The following is a 17,086-nucleotide window of genomic DNA, read 5'->3' on the forward strand; positions in this document are numbered from 1 at the left end:
GATTCTCTGGCCCGGATGGGCCGAAGTCCCGCCGCTAAAATGCCTGTCCCGCTGGCGTAAATTAAACCACCTACCTTACCGGCGAGACAAGGCGGCGAGGGCGGGCTCCGGGGTCCTAGGGGGGCGCGGGGCGATCTGGCCCCGGGAGATGCCCCCACGGTGGCCTGGCCCGCGATCGCGGCCCACCGATCCGCGGGCGGGCCTGTGCCGTGGGGGCACTCTTTCCCTTCCGCCTCCGCCGTGGAAGAGACTCCCTCCACTGCGCATGCGCGGGAATGCCGTCAGCGGCCGCTGACGCTCCCGCGCGTGCGCCGCCCGGAGATGTCATTTCCGCGCCAGCTGGCAGGGCGCCAAAGGCCTTTTCCGCCAGCTGGCGGGGCGGAAATTCGTCCAGCGCTGACCTAGCCCCTCAATGGTGGGGCTCGGCCCCCAAAGATGCGGAGCATTCCGCACCTTTGGGGCGGCGCAATGCCCGTCTGATTTGCGCCGTTTTGGGCGCCAGTCGGCGGACATCGCGCCGTTTCCGGAGAATTTCGCCCCAGATGCTTAATTTTGCTCCGACTGCAGTCAGCTCCCTTTACATATGATTGTTACTGTACACCATCAAGTATCTGCACCTCCAGTCAGCTCAATTCCCAGTTACATCAACTGTCCATCACCCCCATGCCCTCTCTCGGAAATAAGAGAGTCCGTCCCATTCTCCCTTCCCAATGCTTATCTTTTCCCTATGCCTCTTTAAACTTATCTTTTCCAAACAACATTCACCCATTTCACCTTTTAAGTTTTAGATTCTGGCCAGGCATTTCAGTTCCCAGCAGCTGACCGTGTAAAAGACATGATTCTCTGGACGCCGACGCCAAAATCACGTTCGGCAATCGGCCGGAGAATCCCCATTTCCGACAAAATTGCAGGGGGCGCCGCTTTCGCGATGCTCCGCCCCCTCCAAAGTGGCGTACTCTGAGAGTACGCCGCACGCTGCATCAACATAGCCTGAGGCCTTCCCCCCGATGCTCCACCCCCGACCGGCCGAGTTCCCGACGGCGTGGGTCTCTCATGATCATACCTGTCGGGAACTCGGCATGGCAGCTGCGAACTCAGTCCAGCACCGCCACTGTTGAGGGAGAGCTGATCCGCAGGCAGGGGGAACTTTGGCAGGGGCTGGGGGCACTGTTGGGGGGGCAGTCCGGGGCTCGCGAGCTGGCCAAAGGGGTTCACTATTTTGCAGGTCGATTCCGCACACGGTCGGCGCCATGTTGCATGGCCACGGACCTAGCATTTGGGCCTTTTCAGGAGCTAGAGCCGGGTGTTTTCCTGCTAGCCCCCAGCCAAACGGAGGGTCTGTGGCCGTTTTGCGCCGGATGTTTGGTCGTAAAAGGCGACCGTTCCCACGCCGGCGTCAAGACATAGCCTGAGATGTGGAGAATCCAGCCCATTCTCTTCCTTCTTTGACTTCTCAATGATGTTCAGCTAATACCTCCAGTTGCTGATTCACTGACCAGTGGAAAGAGTTGTCCAAATGTATCATAGCAAGTTCAGGGGGTGGGATTCTCCGTTCCCCCAGCCACGTGTTTCTTGGCTGCGCGCCGTTCAATGTCAGCGGGATTCTATCCTCCCGCCACTTGTCAATGGGATTTCCCATTGAAACCACTCCACACCGCCGGGATACCCACCGACAAGGGCCCGCTGCCAGCAAGAAAAGCGAATCCCGATGACCAAAGAATTCCAACCCATAATTTTGAACATTCCCATTTAGCCTTAACTTGAATGAAAAGAGCCCCAATTTTCCAAAGTAAAATCTCTCTTCCCTGAGCCAATTATATCCAGTTCCCACACAAATCTTCCTTCTGGAATTTAATCGATAATCAGAGTCAGCAGATAACGACAGGAGTCTTTGAGTGTGATCCAACAAAGCTGGAATTGAAAACACCCAAAAGACAATTCAAGATTCTGCAAACCTCAAGGAGTTGTTTCTTTCCCAGTGCTTTCATCTTGATGGTGGCCATTCGCTCTGCGAGGACTGTTAGTGTGGACTGCATAGCCAGCTGGTCAGAAGTATCTGCGTCCACGGTGTCGGACACCAGCTCTTCAGCAAAACAGATCTGCAGCTCATTGATCTCATCCTGCAGCGTCACAATCTCATCCATCAGTGCCTAGGAGACACAAAACCGCAAATATCCTTAATCCGAATCTGACAAACCCCGAGGCTCAAAGGTCACCCGACACTGTGGTTAAAGCGTGAAGGGAGGTGCTGGTCCCAAGTACTCCAGAGCAGCTCCTTTTAAACCAATCAGAGAGATAAATGCCTGGGGGAACAGCAGAGTACATTGATAACAGTAACAAGCTAATCGGCGGCAGCTACTCCAGCGCCATACCTGGTGTGCGGCCATCTGGACATCGTGGCTCTTGTCTGCATCGAGCGCCTCACCAAGCTTCCCCTCGATCGACTCCATCTTGGCTGAGACTGACTGGACGGAATCTTGATACTTCTGCTGTCGTTCGAGAGCCTCATAAAGAGTGCGCTGTTTTTCACTGATCTGCAACAGAGAGAGGATTTAGCTGGCAAATATTTACATGACGCACTGTCAGATAGCTGGTGATCAGGTGTGTTGACCTAATCAAATTTACTCCATGTGACCAGAATCACCTTCCTAGTAACTACAGGCTGGTAGGAAAAACAAAAGCACACACACGCATGCACACACTCACAAGTGCGCACACATACACACACACATCCACATGCATACAAAAATGCATGTGCAGCCACATACATGCGCATGCCCATGCACCCATGTGCATGCACTGGGACACGCATGCACTACACACACTGAGACACATGCACACTTGCTCACGCCCCGTACACACATGCATGCCTGTGTACAAACACCCACGCATACAGACATACGTGCAACATACACAGCACGTGCACACACACACATGCAAACACACACACAATAAAATCTCCAGGTATCTCCATCTATACACTAACCTCAACACAAGTTTTGAACATGGGACTGAAGAGCAGCAGGAGGCCATTCAGCACTTCAAGCCGGTACCATCATTTTTGTCGTCTGCCGCAACCCCCATTACAACCCTTGAATAACCCTTGAATCTTATTTGTCAAAAATCTATCCAGCTCAGTCTGGAATAAGCTGAATGACCCAGCCTCTACTGCTCTACTCTCTGAGAGAAAAGACTCTCCTCATCTCAGTCTTAAACTGTCTCTAGTTTCTCCCACAAGAGGAAACATCCTCCTGGTACCCACCCTGTCAAATCCCCTCAGGTTCATATGTTTTAATAAGATCTCATCTTCGAAACTCCAGTGGGTATAGGCCCGACCCGTTCATAGAAACCTAGAGGGTGGGATTTACTGACCATCCCGCCACGTGTTTTCCAGTGGAGGAGGCAGCCCACCAGCGGGATCTACCAACCCTGCCACTGTCAACGGGAATGCCTGATGACAGCACCCCATATTGCCGGGAAGCCCGTGCACCAGCGTGGTACCAGAATTTTCCGTCTGCATGAATAGCTGGTAAATACCGGCCAGAAAACAGGAGTAGAAGTAGGGTATTTGACCCTGCTCTGTCAGTCAATATAATCATGGCTGATCCTCTAGCTCAATACTATACTCCCGAACTCTCCCTATACTCCTGACACCTTTAGAATCTAGAAATTCATATATTTCCTTCTTCCTCCACAAACTTATGATGCTGAGAATTCAACAGATTCACAACCCTCTGGGTGAAGATGTTTCTCCTCATCGCAGTCCAAAATGGCCTACCCCATATCCTGAGGCTGTGACCCCTTGTTCTAGATCCTCCCAGTTACAGGAAAGAACATCCCTGCATCCAGTCTGTCCAACCCTGCCAGAACTTTCTATGTTTCAATTAGATACCCTCTCATTCCTCTTGAAATACTAAATATTTATTCTCCCAAATTGTGTATCTGCCCCATAATAAGTTGCACAGTCAAATCAGCTCCCTCCTCCTATTCCCACGCTATCATTCTTCAGACAAATACTTGCTCTCCTTGGGTGTCAGCCAGGCCTCTGTAGGAGATTTCTCCCTGTGAGTCGGAGTTTGATGGGTTCAGGCCCCAGTAAGGGGGCGTGAGTGCATGTTCCAGGCTGATACCGCTAGTGTGGGGACATGAGAGAGTGCCGCATTGTCAGAGCAACCGGTTTTCAGATGAGACATTAAACCAAAGCACCCATCTACTCTCTCAGTTTTTTGTTTCTTTCATAGCACGTGGGCATCGCTGGCCAGGCCAGCATTTTCTGCGCATCCCTAACAGGCTATTGAGTTGGATGATCAGCCATGATCATGATGAATAGTGGCGCAGGTTCGAAGGGCCAAATGTCCTCCTCCTGCTCCTATTTTCTATGTTTCTATGGGCGCAAGCTCAAATCCCACCATAGCAGTTTGAGGACTTGAATTCAGTTTTAAAATAATCTGGGGTCAGTAAAAATGACCATGAAGCTGCTGGATTGTCTTAAAACCGCAACTGGCACAGGCCTGCCCTATAGGGAAGGAAACCTGCCATCCTTGCCCAATACAACCACCTGCCACCCTTGCCCAATACGACCCACCTGCCATCCTTGCCCAATACGACCACCTGCCACCCTTGCCCAATACAACTCACCTGCCATCCTTGCCCAATCTGACTCACCTGCCATCCTTGCCCAATACGACCCACCTGCCATCCTTGCCCAATACGACCCACCTGCCTTCCTTGCCCAATACGACCCACCTGCCACCCTTGCCCAATATGACCCACCTGCCATCCTTGCCCAATAAGACCCACCTGTCATCCTTGCCCAATACGACCACCTGCACCCTTGCCCAATACGACTCACCTGCCATCCTTGCCCAATCTGACTCACCTGCCATCCTTGCCCAATACGACCACCTGCCATCCTTGCCCAATACGACCACCTGCCACCCTTGCCCAATACGACTCACCTGCCATCCTTGCCCAATACGACCCACCTGCCATCCTTGCCCAATACAACCCACGTGCCATCCTTGCCCAATATGACCCAAATGTGACACCCGTCTCACACAGATTTAGCAATGTGCAAGTGGTTTAAAATGGCCCAGCACCACCACCTTCTCTGGGCGACTTAGTGATGGATCACGATTGCATTTTTCAGCAGTGACGCCACAGAACAAGAATAAAGAAAATTCTCTAAGTGTGTCAGAGCCACGGGGAAGGAATCAGCAGCCCTGGACAATGGGGAAAGATCAAGAAAACCGCCCAAGGTAGAGAGGCAGAAACAGCCAGAAAGGGAGAGTATTTATGGTGTCCATCAGTCATCAGCTCACCACATTCTTGAGCGTTTCCCAGGAGCGCTGCAGGTCATCGAGCTTCGAGGAGGCCGGATCTCCCAGTGTGGTCTCAAACGGTTCCTGTAGCGATGGTGCAACATTCATATCCTGAGCATCAGGAGCCGCTGTCTGCAATTCATACACAGATAGTGTTCCGTAATAAGCACTATCCTGGAAACATAAACACTGACACTGAGATGCGGGACAACTGACCATCAAATAATCATAACTACATCTCCAACATAATCGACAGAGTTAGAAAAAGTAGGCCTAGAGATTAGCCCCTCCCCCTCCCCAAACCTCACAGCAACGCATGCATTAATTCCCACATACCTCGAGTTGCTGATACTAACAGATCCTGGTGCTCTGATTTGGGGCTGACCCGCCCGTGTCGCGACAACACAAAGAACAGCCCCCACTTCCCAGCCCCCCTAGGGCTTGAGGAGAGTGGAAGGAGTCAGAGGTCTAACAGGCCGACTCACCATTGCTCCTTCCAAACAGGAGTTCTTGGTTACCCGATTACCGACACCCTTTGGCCTGTGATGTCTCAAACAACGTAATCGAGCTTGGCTTTCACAATTACAATCATGGAAATGAAGCTTATTAAATGTGTGTGTGTGTTGTGGGGGGGGTGGGGCGGGAGAGAGAGATGAATTTGCACACTGTGTTCGCTTGTCAGTTGGTCATTTTACTGTTCTTCTCCTAACGTCACAGGGAAAAAAGATGACAAGCAAGGAAATTCACCCCGGCGATCTTTAAGGGGTAAAGCTGCCTCCTCTTTTTGGGCCCATAAATTTTTTTAAAATAAATTTAGAGTACCCAATTCTTTTTTTTCCAATTAAGGGGCAATTTAGCATGGCCAATTCACCTACACTGCACATGGTTGGGTTGTGGGGGTGCGACCACGCAGTTACGCGGAGAATGTGCAAACTCCACACGGACGTGACCCGGGGCCGTGATCGAATTTGGGTCCTCAACACCATGAGGCAGCAGTGCTAACTACTGCACCATCGTGCTGCCCTCTTTGGCCCCATAAATGAGTCTCCCCCAGTTACAGCAAAGTTAGTCCTTCACCCTGACCTGTGGCCACTGCACATCAGAATCAGTTACATCCCTGTAGAATTACACTTGGTATGCCAAGCAAATGTGTAGGCACATTTGGTGATCCCAGTGGCTGGGATCTCAATATTGCATTATCTATAACCTCGCCACCTCCCTTTCTCGGTAAACTCCTCCAGCCCCACAACTGTCCAAGAACACGACATTCCGCCAATTCTGGCCTCTTGGACATTATCGATTTCCATCATTCCGCCATTGTTATTCCTGCCTCTGCTGCTCAGCCCTGAGTGTTAATTGTCTATTCATAGGACTGGATTCTTTGGCCCCGCCCACCCCAAGATCGGCACATGTGAAAGTCCATTGACCACGGGTGGGAATTTCCGGTCGCCGGGCTGGCGCAGCCGGAGAATCCCGCCCACCGTGCTTAATTATAAGCAGGTGGTGGGCATTAACTGGGGTTTCACTTGAGTGCTTCCACAGGCTTTCTGTGACTGGTGGGCACCCCAGGAACCATGGTGCATCATCACCCCCGGGAATTACATTTTAATTAGTTAAGTTTTCTTTTGACATGTTAATTTTTTTTAGTTACACTGCCTCAGCTGTGGCTGTAATCCTCCTCTTATTTGTTTAATTTACTGATTATTGGTTTTATTAAAATAATATAAAAAGACACTTATTGAAACTGTGATGGGGGGGTCGAGTTAGGAGGTGCACGCCTGTAAGGTTTAACTTTATAAATAAATGTAAAACTGAGCAAAGATTGGCTCCAGAACTCACCTTCACCAACTGGCTGTCTGGAGATGAACATTTAAGCTCTGGAATTCCCTCCCTGAACCTCTCTATCTCTCTCATCCCCTTTAAGATAGTGGCACCGTGGGTGACACGGTAGCATTGTGGCTAGCACAATTGCTTCACAGCTCCAGGGTCCCAGGTTCGATTCCGGCTTGGGTCACTGTTTGTGTGGAGTTTGCACTTTCTCCCCGTGTCTGCGTGGGTTTCCTCCGGGTGCTCCGGTTCCTCTCACAGTCCAAAGATGTGCAGATTAGGTGGATTGGCCATGATCAATTGCCCCTTAGTGTCCAAAGATGTGTACGTTAGGTGGGGTTATGGTGCCATGGGGAAAGGGCAGGGAGGTTCTCTTTCAGGGGCCTAGTGCAGACTCGATGGGCTGAATGGCCTCCTGCACTGTAGGGATTCTATGGTTCTATGGTTCTATGGACTCTCCTTTAATAAAGCTGATGGTCACATATCCAAATCTCTCTTTATGTGGCTCAGTATTAAGTATTGTCTGATGACGCTCCAGTGAAGCATAGTGTGTGGTTTTGCTATGTTAAAGGTGCTATATAAACACAAGTTGCTGTTCAGTCAGCAGGGGACACTTTATTCCACAGAGTTTTTTAAAAAAAGGTTGGGGATTGGGTGTGGGAGATAAGAAGGGAAATTGTACATTCTCTACATAAAGCTGCTGATCTGGTGCAGCTTTCAAGCTAGAGTCAGTGGTAGGGATGCCAAATCATATTTGCATTCCGGACACCTGCCATGCACTTTGCCCATCTGTGGTTCCTGTCGCGAAACTAGGATTGCCTGGTGGCTCTACAGCGATGTTGTCATTGGTGAATAGCTCAACAGCACTAAATGTCCAGGACGCCTCACAACCCATCCAAACTGGAGTTGGAGCAAGTGTCCATGTCCAATAAGGGAGGAAATAGAGGAAAATTGGGACATACAACACACCGTACAGTACATCAGAATCAGGGGATGTACAGAGAAACGATGAGGACCCTTCACAAATCGGACAATTATAGGCCAGATTAGGTGGCAGGGATAAAACAAGTGGAATCTTTCTAATTGTAGCTGGGTTTGTGTAATTGGGTAATAGTGTGATAGAGGGGCAGTCTTCTCTGGGGATGTTCGGGGACACGGTTCAAAAAGGAAGAGTTTAGATACACTGGGGAACTGTGTGTGTGTAAGCCATGTTGGCTGGGTATGGTTGTTGGCTGGGGGGGGGGAGGGTTATTTACAGAGTTATGTTTATATTTGTAATTACTGTCATAAAATCATAAATGTCTTAATAAAATGTTTTTCAAAAAAAAAAGTAAAAGTTAAGATACTAGAGTGGAAAAGGGCAAAATATAGCCCAGGGTTCGAATCAATCCCATGAATTGAATTAATCCGGCTGCAGAGCGAATCTTAGCATGGGGCCAGCAGAACCCTATGGGACTGCAGAGACGTTCCAGAGAGTTTGCAAATTAATCCCAGGAGTAAAAATCAGAGGAAGGGTAATTCTCCCCTCCCACTAACCCGTGGAGGCGGTTTCCTGATGGCAGGATAAAATGTAAATATCATTCTCCCGACTGTGAAGGCGGGGTTAAAGGTGGGTCGAGCTTCACAAAGAACAATGCCGGGAACACCATTTGCATGCATTAGCATTTTACAGGCCACATTGCCGGAATTAAGTTTGCCCTCCAAATGAATTCCTCGCCAGTGAGAATTTAGAATGTTCAGTTTTATGGCAGTAAACATGTGCCGTGCACCCAGCGAGCTGTAGCCCTTCCGTGACTTTGAGGTACGTCGATGCTGCTTTCGCCAAGAGCAAATGCTTTACCGATGCTGGAGGAGGGGGGTGTGGCCGATAATTTGGAAGGTTGTAGAAAAGACTGGAAACAGGAGGGAGGCTTAAGGCAACAGGGTAGGGAGAGTGTCTGGTGAAGGTGGTTAGGAAGGAGTGTCTCAGAGGGCAGGGTCGGTGATGCTGATGGTGAAGTTCCAGGGACAGAACACAAGTAATAGTTGGGAACGGACACATTCAGAGGGGGGGAATTGGGATGCAATAGGGTGGTAAGGGCCAGTTGATAGTCTGGTTGGTGAAGGTCTCATCAGTTGGGTCATGGAGGTGGACTACACAGGTGGCTCAGATAACAGTAGGGGGTAGGGTCAGAGCGGCATGGAGACGGTAACGGCTGTCGACGCTCAGGGGAGGGAAGGCTTATACGGGGATTATTTTGGGTCCAGGGTGACGGACGGAGGTTCAAGGGTGACAAAGGGGAGAGTAATAGTGAAATTGGGTGGGTCGAGGGAGATTGTGGGGGAGGGGGCAATGTTGGTGGGTGACAGGCAGATGGCAGAATGTGGTGGAGCAAGTCTGAAAGGTGACACAGACCAGTTTTCCAAACTGACCTTGACCGCGGAGTTAAGATCCCACGAGGTGGGAGGAGTGTTGTTTCAGGTGGGTGGAGTACAAGGTCAGTACACTTGGTCGACTAAAACATCACCCTAATAATTATGGGGCAACTGGTTGTCCATGATGCTCACTTGTTTTCACCGCTCTCTATGGAGAAGCCTGCATGGAGCAGGTTTATTCCTGACTCATGGATCTCATAATATCAAGATCCCAAAAGGTGTGGAGCTGCTGTCTATTCTGTGCCATTTGTCACTGGCTGCAGTTGGAGGCAAGAATGAAGAAAGTGAAGGGGAGGGAGGTGGATGTCTCGAAGAGGTACAGCTGATGGAGGACACCCAACTTGCGACTCCAAACCTCCATCGTCCCAGGTTAATGGTCGTGGCTGACAAGGGATCATGTGGTTAGTCTTTCTATGCTGCCAAGACAATGGACTCTGTAGAGTTTTGAGGGTACTGGAGACAAGCGGAAAAGAGGCATGAGAGGCATCTTGTATTTGGCTCTCATTACTCTTGAACCAGGGTAATGTCTCCATATGCAATCATGCATGAATGGGAGGAACACCGATTCTTGGTACTTCACAATGTCATTTACCTGGAAGGAGTGGGGTGGGGAAACCAGGTCTAGTGAAGGCCAGACAAAAGATTTAGCACCAGCTGTTGACTTTGAGATGGAGGGAAACCTGTAAAGGACATGCATACTAAAGGTATAACTTCAATTAATTCACCCATCCACTGAGGTATCAATGATTCAGGCTGCAGGCAACCCTGCTTTGATAATGGTTCTCATTCAGATGTGGAGATGTGTTGCCGGTTGTCCCGGGGCTATGAGGAGGAATGGCCTGAGCAACAAGAGACAGCAGGTCTCCTAGAAGGTCAAGAGGTTGGCAAATATGGACCACTGCAACTGTGAACATTAGCCCAACCATGGGTATATTGCCTGCGGTGCTCTTATTCCTAAATGAGTGTAAGGCAATGCCAGAGGCGCCACTGTATTTCCTGGGATGTGGTTGCTCACATCTGTCAGCTTCTCCAGTATGAACTGCGATAGCAAGGACTCTGGAGGAGCAGTGCGGAGCTCCTGGTCTGCAGTGATTGAATGCGTCCGGATGTTCTTAAAATCTGGTGGCACGACCATTGACCCCCATAAGGCGACGACGAGGCCTCCTGCCCACCCTGCCACAAGATTCGCCAAGCTCCTCGCTGATGGATAACTAATTAGCTCAGAAGCGTAAGATCGCACATGTTCGCCCAGCGGGAATCATGCCAACTTTCCCACCTGAAATGAAATGAAAATCGCTTATTGTCACAAGTAGGCTTCAAATGAAGTTACTGTGAAAAGCCCCTAGTCGCCACGTTCCGGCGCCTGTTTGGGGAGGCTGTTACGGGAATTGAACCGTGCTGCTGGCCTGCCTTGGTCTGCTTTCAAACCCAGCGTTTTAGCCCTGTGCTAAACAGCCCCTGGCACCAGACTTCATACTCAGAATGGAAAGTTCTGCCCAGAAACTTTCAAAAGGGTAGGAACTCAGATTTCCAGCTTTTGTCTGGAAGGAACAGAATAACCTCTGCTGAACGACCACTGGAAGGGGTCTAAAGTCAATGAGCGGGCGGTGGCTGGTGTTTTTTTTTGTGCAAGGTAGGAACAGAGCGTGGCTGCCATTGTGAGGGGGAGGGCACAGACGGAGGTGCACAGACAGCAGCATGAAAATTTACAATGTGAGTGACTGTCAACAGGAGAGTTAGTAAACAAAAGGGGTTAGCCTTCGGTAGATGAGTTAAGGGGCTGGAGGTATGAGCTTCAATGTACAAGTCAAGGGACTTGCAGGATGAACAAATGGCCTTTCCTTATTCATTAATTTTTTTAATGTGCAGCGGTGACAATCAGTTCAGGGTTGCATCCAGATGTGTAATTTACTTTTAACCATCTCGAGACATGATGAGCTTTGAAGGCAAAGTACAGTGTTCAGCGATATAAATGTTACAGGAAGACACCCTTCTCATGTGAATATGAGGGAGCAGTGGTCAGATTATACCAGAGTAATGTGATGTCTAACTACTGATTAAGCATGCGAACAGTGAAAAGGATTAAGCAGAAGATAGTACCTGGTTACCAGACATATCAGCATTAGGTGAGGGAGAGCGACAAGCGGTCGGAGAGGAAAGCTCACTGTTGGTCCCCTCTTCCCCAGACTCCTCAGTGACAGGTGAGAGGAGTGTATGACAGCGCCCAGCTGTCATCTGATAGAAACCGAGCCGGAGGGAACACAATTCGATGAGAGAGAGATCAGGACAGGGGTTACATTAAATCACACTGTAAAGCACAAATCATTGAAAACATTACAACCTTTCTCAGTCATGCGAAACAGGCCTCAATCAAAACCTGAGAAAACAACAGAAAATTAGCATTAAACCCCCCCCCCCCCCAACCCCACACAACCCCCACTAACCATCTGATAGGAATCTCTATCGCAGTGGATAAGCTGGGGAAACATTCCGGGAGGGAAAGGGTTAACTCACACACGACAGGCAATGCGATAAAGCAGGTGATTAAAGCAGGAGGGTGGGTGATATTATGCTGGCACAGTCGGTGAGCAATGTTTAGAGGGAGGCGGCTGGTGATCTTACCATCACGACGGACGGGTGGGTTGAGTGTGTGGGCAAAGGTTCGCCGTCCAGCTCCTCCATCCCCTCAGAAAGACCCTCCACCTCAGTGACTGTCAGCAACATCGTGGCATGTTTCGCTTTCATGGTCAACATCTTGCACTTCGTATTCAGCGCGGCAATCTGCTCCTGGTATCCCTTAATTTTCTGAGCAAAATCCTGCTGAGACATTGTTGATGGGGGACAAAAGAATAGGTCATAGACTCGTCCAACGCCTCAGACATTCACTCCAGCCAGCCCCTGTTCTCTGCTGGAACAGCCAATGAGTGATCAGCCGGGACTGTGACTGAATCCATACATCACCAGCGAACCTTGTAGGCAGAATCTTCAGAGTGTATGTGTGTGAGAGAGAGTGTGTGTGTGTGGATAGTTCTACCACACAACCTCTAATGGCAATCTGCACTGCACAAAACAGGAAATGAGCTGAGTAATCTCCTCTCTCTCCCATCCCCCAGTGCAGGCAACACCTCTAACATAAGCAGCACCAACATTATCAGTTTCCAACAGATCTGAAGCAGCCCAGGAGGAAAGAGGCAATTGATCCAAGCCTTCCCATTGTGCGAGCGATGAAACAGATGGCTGACTGCTAAATAGCTGGGTCACATGGTGATGGGGGCTGATTAGAAATGCTCAGTTCAGCATTAGCTGTCCTGTGAGCTCCTGTCTAACAGCTTCATACAGCGGTCTGCTCAATGCCTTCACATTCACACAGCATGCTCTCCCAATTGTCTCCTTTACTGGGGCCAAACTGCAGTATATTAACTGTACCTGTGCAATCTAATCATTCTGTCAAATCCTTGCTGCGCAGATTTTCCGACCCTCTTCTACAAAAATTCTACCATTTGCAGAAATTAGTCCAGTATATGTGTGTGTGTTTTTTAAACGTGTCAGGTGGAACTGGGCAAATCACTGCGTAGGTGTACAGCAAAGAAAAATGAATCGTGTGGTTTTAATTTGTTACAAGCTGCACAAAGGAACTCAGCCCCCTACCTTGACAAGGAGTCTCCCAGACTCAAAACGTTAGCTCCCTACTCTCTCCACAGATGCTGTCAGACCTGCTGAGATTATCCAGTATTTTCTGTTTTTGTTTCAGACTCCAGCATCCGTAGTAATTCACTTTATCATTCTCACCCCCACCCCCTTCCTGATCTGTTAATCTTACAGAACATAGAACAATACAGCGCAGTACAGGCCCTTCGGCCCACGATGTTGCACCGAAACAAAAGCCATCTAACCTACACTATGCCATTATCATCCATATGTTTATCCAATAAACTTTTAAATGCCCTCAATGTTGGCGAGTTCACTACTGTAGCAGGTAGGGCATTCCACGGCCTCACTACTCTTTGCGTAAAGAACCTACCTCTGACCTCTGTCCTATATCTATTACCCCTCAGTTTAAGGCTATGTCCCCTCGTGCTAGCCATTTCCATCCGCGGGAGAAGGCTCTCACTGTCCACCCTATCTAACCCCCTGATCATTTTCTATGCCTCTATTAAGTCTCCTCTTAACCTTCTTCTCTCCAACGAAAACAACCTCAAGTCCATCAGCCTTTCCTCATAAGATTTTCCCTCCATACCAGGCAACATCCTGGTAAATCTCCTCTGCACCCGCTCCAAAGCCTCCACGTCCTTCCTATAATGCGGTGACCAGAACTGTACGCAATACTCCAAATGCGGCCGTACCAGAGTTCTGTACAGCTGCAACATGACCTCCTGACTCCGGAACTCAATCCCTCTACCAATAAAGGCCAACACTCCATAGGCCTTCTTCACAACCCTATCAACCTGGGTGACAACTTTCAGGGATCTATGTACATGGACACCTAGATCCCTCTGCTCATCCACACTTTCAAGAACTTTACCATTAGCCAAATATTCCGCATTCCTGTTATTCCTTCCAAAGTGAATCACCTCACACTTCTCTACATTAAACTCCATTTGCCACCTCTCAGCCCAGCTCTGCAGCTTATCTATATCCCTCTGTAACCTGCTACATCCTTCCACACTATCGACAACACCACCGACTTTAGTATCATCTGCAAATTTACTCACCCACCCTTCTGCGCCTTCCTCTAGGTCATTGATAAAAATGACAAACAGCAACGGCCCCAGAACAGATCCTTGTGGTACTCCACTTGTGACTGTACTCCATTCTGAACATTTCCCATCAACCACCACCCTCTGTCTTCTTTCAGCTAGCCAATTTCTGATCCACATCTCTAAATCACCCTCAATCCCCAGCCTCCGTATTTTCTGCAATAGCCTACCGTGGGGAACCTTATCAAACGCTTTGCTGAAATCCATATACACCACATCAACTGCTCTACCCTCATCTACCTGTTCAGTCACCTTCTCAAAGAACTCAATAAGGTTTGTGAGGCATGACCTACCCTTCACAAAGCCATGCTGACTATCCCTGAGCATATTATTCCTATCTAGATGATTATAAATCTTGTCTCTTATAATCCCCTCCAAGACTTTACCCACTACAGACGTGAGGCTCACCGGTCTATAGTTGCCGGGGTTGTCTCTGCTCCCCTTTTTGAACAAAGGGAACACATTTGCTGTCCTCCAGTCCTCTGGCACTAGTCCTGTAGCCAAAGATGACATAAAAATCAAAGCCAAAGGTCCAGCAATCTCTTCCCTGGCCTCCCAGAGAATCCTAGGATGAATCCCATCAGGTCCCGGGGACTTATCTATTTTCAGCCTGTCCAGAATTGCCAACACCTCTTCCCTACGTACCTCAATGCCATCTATTCTATTAGCCTGGGGCTCAGCATTCTCCTCCACAACATTATCATTTTCCTGAGTGAATACTGAAGAAAAATATTCATTTAGTATCTCGCCTATCTCTTCAGACTCCACATACAACTTCCCATCCCTGTCCTTGACTGGTCCTACTCTTTCCCTAGTCATTCGCTTATTCCTGACATACCTATAGAAAGCTTTTGGGTTTTCCTTGATCCTTCCTGCCAAATACTTCTCATGTCCCGTCCTTGTTCGTCATAGCTCTCTCTTTAGATCCTTCCTCACTACCTTGTAACTATCCATCGCCCCAACTGAAACTTCACACGTCGGGCGAAATTCTCCTACCCGCCCCGCCACATTTCTGCCCCGACCGGCCGGCGGGAGTCTCCGTAACACCGGCCGGTCAATGGGGTTTCCCATTGTGGGGCAGCCCCACGCCGTCGGGAAACCCCCGGGCGCCGGCAAAACGGAGACTCCCGCCGGTGGAGAATGACGCCCCTCATCTTCACATAGGCCTCCTTCTTCCTCTTAACAAGAGATTCCACTTCCTTGGTAAACCACGGTTCCCTCGCTCGACGCCTTCCTCCCTGCCTGACCGGTACATACTTATCAAGAACACACAGTAGCTGATCCTTGAACAAGCCCCACTTATCTAGTGTGCCCAACACTTGCAGCCTACTTCTCCACCTTATCCCCCTCAAGTCACGTCTAATGGCATCATAATTGCCCTTCCCCCAGCTATAACTCTTGCCCTGCGGTGTATACTTATCCCTTTCCATCATTAACGTAAACGTCACCGAATTGTGGTCACTGTCCCCAAAGTGCTCTCCTACCTCCAAATCCAACACCTGGCCTGGTTCATTACCCAAAACCAAATCCAACGTGGCCTCGCCTCTTGTTGGCCTGTCAACATATTGTTTCAGGAAACCCTCCTGCACACACTGTACAAAAAATGACCCATCTATTGTACTCGAACTATATCTTTTCCAGTCAATATTTGGAAAGTTAAAGTCTCCCATAATAACTACCCTGTTACTTTCGCTCTTATCCAGAATCATCTTCGCCATCCTTTCCTCTACATCCCTAGAACTATTAGGAGGCCTATAAAAAACTCCCAACAGGGTGACCTCTCCTTTCCTGTTTCTAACTTCAGCCCATACTACCTCGGAAGAAGAGTCCCCATCTAGCATCCTCTCCGCCACCGTAATACTGCTCTTGACTAGCAGCGCCACACCTCCCCCTCTTTTGCCTCCTTCTCTGAGCTTACTAAAACACCTAAACCCCAGAACCTGCAACATCCATTCCTGTCCCTGCTCTATCCATGTCTCCGAAATGGCCACAACATCGAAGTCCCAGGTACCAACCCATGCTGCCAGTTCCCCTACCTTGTTTCGTATACTCCTGGCATTGAAGTAGACACACTTCAAACCACCTACCTGAACACTGGCCCCCTCCTGCGACGTCAATCTTGATAAGATTCATGAGTATGGGGAAAAGGCGAGTAGGATGTTGGCGCAACAGTTTAGGAAGAGAGAGGCGGCCAGGGAGATTGGTAGAGTGAAGAATAGGGATGGTAACATGGTTTTGGACCCGGGGGGGTGAACAAAGTTTTTAAAGCATTTTACAGTAAATTATATGAGTCGGAACGTCCGGCTGGAGTGGAGGGGATGAGGCAATTTGTGGATCAGTTGAGGTTTCTGAGGATGGAGGAGGATCTGGTGGAGGGGCTGGGAGCCCCAACTGAGATTGAGGAAATTATCAAGGGGCTGGAGGGCATGCAGTCGGGCAAAGCTCAGGGGCAGCACGGTAGCATACGGGCAGCACAGTAGCATTGTAGATAGCACAATTGCTTCACAGCTCCAGGGTCCCAGGTTCGATTCCGGCTTGGGTCACTGTCTGTGCGGAGTCTGCACATCCTCCCCGTGTGTGCGTGGGTTTCCTCCGGGTGCTCCGGTTTCCTCCCACAGTCCAAAGATGTGCAGGTTAGGTGGATTGGCCATGCTAAATTGCCCTTAGTGTCCAAAATTGCCCTTAGTTTTGGGTGGGGTTACTGGGTTATAGGGATGGGGTGGAGGTGTTGCCCTTAGGTAAGGTGCTCTTTCCAAGAGCCGGTGC

The 17,086-nt window shown here is 49.5% G+C and overlaps 1 protein-coding gene across 13 annotated transcripts in view; it reads right to left on the minus strand.

Annotated features, from left to right (window-relative positions):
- The window catches only part of syne1b (spectrin repeat containing, nuclear envelope 1b), a 669,902-nt gene that overhangs the window by 269,373 nt on the left and 383,443 nt on the right, over positions 1–17,086 (minus strand). For 7 of the 13 annotated variants that reach the window (XM_072505250.1, XM_072505295.1, XM_072505231.1 and 4 more), the window contains 5 exons: positions 12,186–12,383; positions 11,664–11,798; positions 5,322–5,495; positions 2,373–2,534; positions 1,956–2,150 (listed from right to left, as the gene is read on the minus strand). In XM_072505250.1, the coding sequence (XP_072361351.1) occupies positions 1,956–2,150; positions 2,373–2,534; positions 5,322–5,495; positions 11,664–11,798; positions 12,186–12,383 (864 nt within the window). The remainder of the gene's footprint in view (positions 1–1,955; positions 2,151–2,372; positions 2,535–5,321; positions 5,496–11,663; positions 11,799–12,185; positions 12,384–17,086) is intronic. The other 6 variants (XM_072505314.1, XM_072505321.1, XM_072505222.1 and 3 more) reach the window with 4 other exon arrangements.

Source organism: Scyliorhinus torazame, chromosome 1 (genome assembly GCF_047496885.1).
Source record: "Scyliorhinus torazame isolate Kashiwa2021f chromosome 1, sScyTor2.1, whole genome shotgun sequence".
NCBI lineage: Eukaryota > Metazoa > Chordata > Chondrichthyes > Carcharhiniformes > Scyliorhinidae > Scyliorhinus > Scyliorhinus torazame.